A 4,768-nucleotide genomic window follows, 5' to 3' on the forward strand; every position below is an offset into this window, starting at 1 on the left:
TGTGATTTCTGGATTTTTTTTTTTTTTAGATTATGTCTCTCACAGTGGACATGCACCTACGATGACAATTTCAGACCCTCCATGATTTCTAAGTGGGAGAACTTGCAAAATAGCAGGGTGTTCAAATACTTATTTTCCTCACTGTATATATATATATATATATATATATATATATATATATATTAGTGCTGTCAAATGATTAATCGCATCCAAAATAAAAGTTTTGTTTACATAATATGTATGTACTGTGTATATTTATTATGTATATATAAAGACACACACATACAGCATATAATTTGAAAATATTTATGTGTATATATATTTATGTGTGTTTATATATACATAATAAATATACACAGTACACACATATTATGTAAACAAAAACTTTTGTGATTAATCTTTTGACAGCACCAATATATATATATATATATATGATTTGTGTAGTTTTTTTCTCTTCATTATTAGTCATAGAAGTAATTAATTATTATTATTTATTGGTGTTTTCTTTAAACAATATAAATATGGCTCTGTATTAGGAGAAATACAGACAAAAATGATAGAAAACAGTAAAATCAACAATGTATGAGAAAAATCACAAATTAATAAATTCTTATCTATTAAGTATTTATTATAATACAAATTAAATAGACTGCAAAAGTGTTACATATAGTTTTTTTATTTTATTGAGAACATCATTTAAAAAAGGAAGTGGCTGTCACAATACACGAGAAAAAATATAATAAATAAATAAAAGGCCAGGGTATATAAATAATAATAAAAAAAATCACATTAAATGAAAAAATATATGAGGTAGGCCTACATACTCTTAATAGTTTTTAAAGCCTTGTTATCGGAGTTATTCTCAAAGTACTACTGGAAGTCAGCAAGCAGAACACAAACGTAGTTTCTGCCTTAATAATGTGCATTTATGTATAAAACAGTTTATATATTTTAATTTTTCTTTGGTTTTGATGACGTCGAGCGTGACGCGTCCGGTCATGTGACCGAGCACCGAACGCGGAAGAGGAAGCGAAAGCGTTTACCGTCACCGTAAACATGACAGAAGCGAAACCTACAAAGTGAGTTGACGGTTTAAGATCACCGGTTTTAAGTTAAATTATAGCGCAGAAACTCGTCGAAATTCGCTTTGTTTTGGGCCTGTGACTCGGATGCGGCAGTGATGGCAGTGAATGTGTTGTCGGTCCTCCTGCTGATGTGGGTTTGCTCGCAGGTGAGCGCTAAAAACCATTCAGTCCGAGCTGAAGATTCGCGAATCAGTGAATCAGCGAATCAGTGAATCAGTGAATCAGCTTCTGTGTTTCTGCTCGCAGGTCGACGGTCAGGAGGCGGTTCTGCACGTGTCTAATGGATCTACAGTCAGAGAATACTGTCTACTGTACAACTCAACCTGGAGCAACATCTCAGACAGCCTCAGCCAAGCTGTGAGACACACACACAGATAGAGGGACACACACACACACACACACACACACACACTTGTTTCACTATCCTTGTGGGGAGATTCATAGGCGTAATGGTTTTTATACTGTACTTACTGTATGTGCTATTGCCCTACACCAACCCTACACCTTACAGGAGACTGTGCATTTATAGATTTTCAAAAACCTTAATTCTGTGTGATTTATTAGCTTGTTTACCCGTGACACGAGTCCCCATGAGTCTGTGTGTATTCAGGTTTAAGTCCCCACCTGAATAGAAAAACAAGTACACACACACACACACACACAGAGATAGAGGGACACACACACACACACACACACACACAGAGATAGAGGGACACACACACACACACACACACACACACACACACACACACACACAGATAGAGGGACACACACACACACACACACACACACAGAGAGATAGAGGGACACACACACACACAGAGATAGAGGGACACACACACACACACACACACACACACACACACAGAGAGATAGAGGGACACACACACACACACACACACACACACGCACAGAGAGAGATAGAGGGACACACACACACACACACACACACACACACACACAGAGAGATAGAGGGACACACACACACACACACACACAGAGATAGAGGGACACACACACACACAGAGAGATAGAGGGACACACACACACACAGAGATAGAGGGACACACACACACAGAGATAGAGGGACACACACACACACACACACAGAGAGATAGAGGGACACACACACACACACATACATATACGTCAGAGACACACTGACACACAAACACACAGACAGACAGAGGGAGACACACGTGTACACACACACACACACACAGAGGGAGACGTGCACGTACACATACATATACATCAGAGACACACACATACATATATATATATATATCTATCAGAGGCACATTGAAACACACACACACACACACATACACATACACATACATATACATCAGAGACACACACACTTACATATACATATATATCAGAGGCACACTGAAACACACACACACACACACACACATGCGCACACATACACATGATTCATCTGTAGCAGGTTCGCCTCAGTCTGAATCCATTCTTTGATGTGTGTGTGTGTGTGTGTGTGTGCAGGTGTCCTATCCGCTGCGGAGCCTGATGTCCAGTCAGCTGTGTGTGAAGGGTCAGCAGGTGTCTCTGGAGGGTCAGGCTGTGGTGGTGATGCGAGGCGGCTGTGACTTCAGTCAGAAGGCTCTGGTGGCTCAGGATCTGGGTGCGTCTGTGCTTCTGATCGCCAGCGTCAATAATCTGGTGACTCCGTCAGCGAACAACTCTGAGCTCAGTAAAGTGAAGATTCCTCTGGCCCTCGTCAGACACCGGGATGTTCTGGACGCGCTGCAGGTGAGGATGATACAGCGCTTCACACAGTACAGATCGTTTCATTTACAAAAATATACAGCGAAATAACAGTGGAAATTATGGAGAATTCATCAATTATGAATCAAATTCAATTTCAGTTATAAAGCTGCTCTACAGAAGACATGATTCAGTTCGAGTCTTGATTCAGTTTTGATTCAGGTTTCTGAGGGTCTTAAAAAAAGTCTTAATTCACCCCAAGAACTAAAAAATCTTAAATCAGAGCAGAAAGTCATAAATTCGTAAAGTTGTGGCAGTAAATGTTGCATGCTCTGTTAAAAAAAAAAAAATCTCTTCCTCAGTATTTTTGTTTTGTTTTCCAGTACAAATATCTAACCATCCTCAAATCAAGACACATTTACTGGAGATACATAATGTAAATATGAAGTCTTGTTTTCTGAGAAACTGAACAAAATGAAGTGAGTTTATGATTAAAACAAGAATAAGTATCTGTCAATGTGAAACTTGAATTAAGTAGATTTTTCTGAGCCCATTGGCAGATATTTGTTCTTGTTTTAATGATAAACTCATAAAACAAGACTTTTTATCTTCTGTCATTGTGTTTCTCCAGTAAATGTATCTTGATTTAAGAATCTTTAGATATTTGCACTGCAAACAAGACAAAAATACTGAGGAAGAACAGCACTTTTAGATTCAGTGGAAGTTATGTCCAGATGTGTTTATGAGCAGATATTCAAGCATGCTTTGTTTTTGTAAAATAAATGTAAAAGTAATGGAAATCTATGGGAAGTTGTATCTTCAAGCTTTAAAGCGTTGCTGTGTTATGTATTGTGTTCCACTCAATTTATTCCTTAAAAAATCTTCATAAAACCTGCAGAAACCTGGCTTTAGTCCACTTCACGGTTCAGTGCTGAATAACAGTGTCAGTGTTGCAAAATTAATCAATTATGAAAAAATCAATTTCATTTATAAAAGAAGTTCTTTAACAATGAAACAAATCCAGTTTTCTCGGTGATGCAGCTCTACAGAAGACAGTAGAGTCGTTATTCAGATCAGCTCAGGTCTCGTTCTGGTCTGATGGAGTCTGTGATGTTTCTGAGGATGGTCAGTGTTGACGTGAGTCTGCTCTCTCAGGTGTTTCCTCAGGGGATGGAGGTGAAGTTATACGCTCCTCCTTTTCCTCCGTTTGACGCCAGCATCGTCGTCATGCTGCTGATCGCTGTGTTCACGGTGACGATGGGCGGCTTCTGGAGCGGCGCGGCCGAGCGGTGAGCTACTCATTATTATGTGCTCTCATGTGTATCGTACGGCCCTATGAAAACTTTGTTTGCCAAAAAATGAAGTGTGTTTAATTTTCATTTGATTAAAAGATAAATTCATATTTTATGCCTTCATTTGATGACCAGAAAAATTTATATACAAAACACAGAATTTCTGAGGGGAGAAAAATAACATTTCATAGGGTTATTATAAAAATAAACTTTAATAAATTAAGTTGTTTTTATGCACTCGAATAATTAGACACGCTTAAAATTTGGTAACAATAAAACAGAAGGTGAGAAAAAAAATGTAACGTTTCAAAGGGCCCTAAACATGTAATTCTTGTTAAACTTTTAATAAATTGATGTTAAATTGTATAAGTTTGAGAATTTTAATTAATTAGACTTGCTTTTTGATTAATAAAATGTAATTTGACCATTAAAAAAGAGTTGAATTTGGAAAAAATTTAATGGAATTTGGGAGAAAATAAAAAGGATTTAATAGGGCCCTATATCGGGTGCTGACTGATGGGCTGCTCTCTGTGTGTGTGTGTGTGTGTGTCTCTCTGTGTGTGTGTGTGTGTGTGTGTGTGTGTGTGTGTATCTCTCTGTGTGTGTGTGTGTGTGTGTGTGTCTCTCTCTCTGTGTGTGTGTGTGTGTGTGTGTGTGTAT

General features: G+C 38.0%; 1 protein-coding gene across 2 annotated transcripts in view; it reads left to right on the top strand.

Annotated features, from left to right (window-relative positions):
- The first annotated feature begins 990 nt into the window (after positions 1 to 990).
- Positions 991 to 4,768, top strand: part of zgc:123258 (uncharacterized protein LOC641502 homolog) — a 20,179-nt gene continuing 16,401 nt past the window's right edge. For both annotated transcript variants that reach the window (XM_058750928.1, XM_058750929.1), the window contains exons 1-4: positions 991 to 1,231; positions 1,332 to 1,442; positions 2,595 to 2,861; positions 3,972 to 4,105. In XM_058750928.1, the coding sequence (XP_058606911.1) occupies positions 1,181 to 1,231; positions 1,332 to 1,442; positions 2,595 to 2,861; positions 3,972 to 4,105 (563 nt within the window). In that variant the 5' untranslated portion in view covers positions 991 to 1,180. The remainder of the gene's footprint in view (positions 1,232 to 1,331; positions 1,443 to 2,594; positions 2,862 to 3,971; positions 4,106 to 4,768) is intronic.

Source organism: Onychostoma macrolepis, chromosome 18 (genome assembly GCF_012432095.1).
Source record: "Onychostoma macrolepis isolate SWU-2019 chromosome 18, ASM1243209v1, whole genome shotgun sequence".
In the NCBI taxonomy this organism is placed as follows: Eukaryota; Metazoa; Chordata; class Actinopteri; order Cypriniformes; family Cyprinidae; genus Onychostoma; species Onychostoma macrolepis.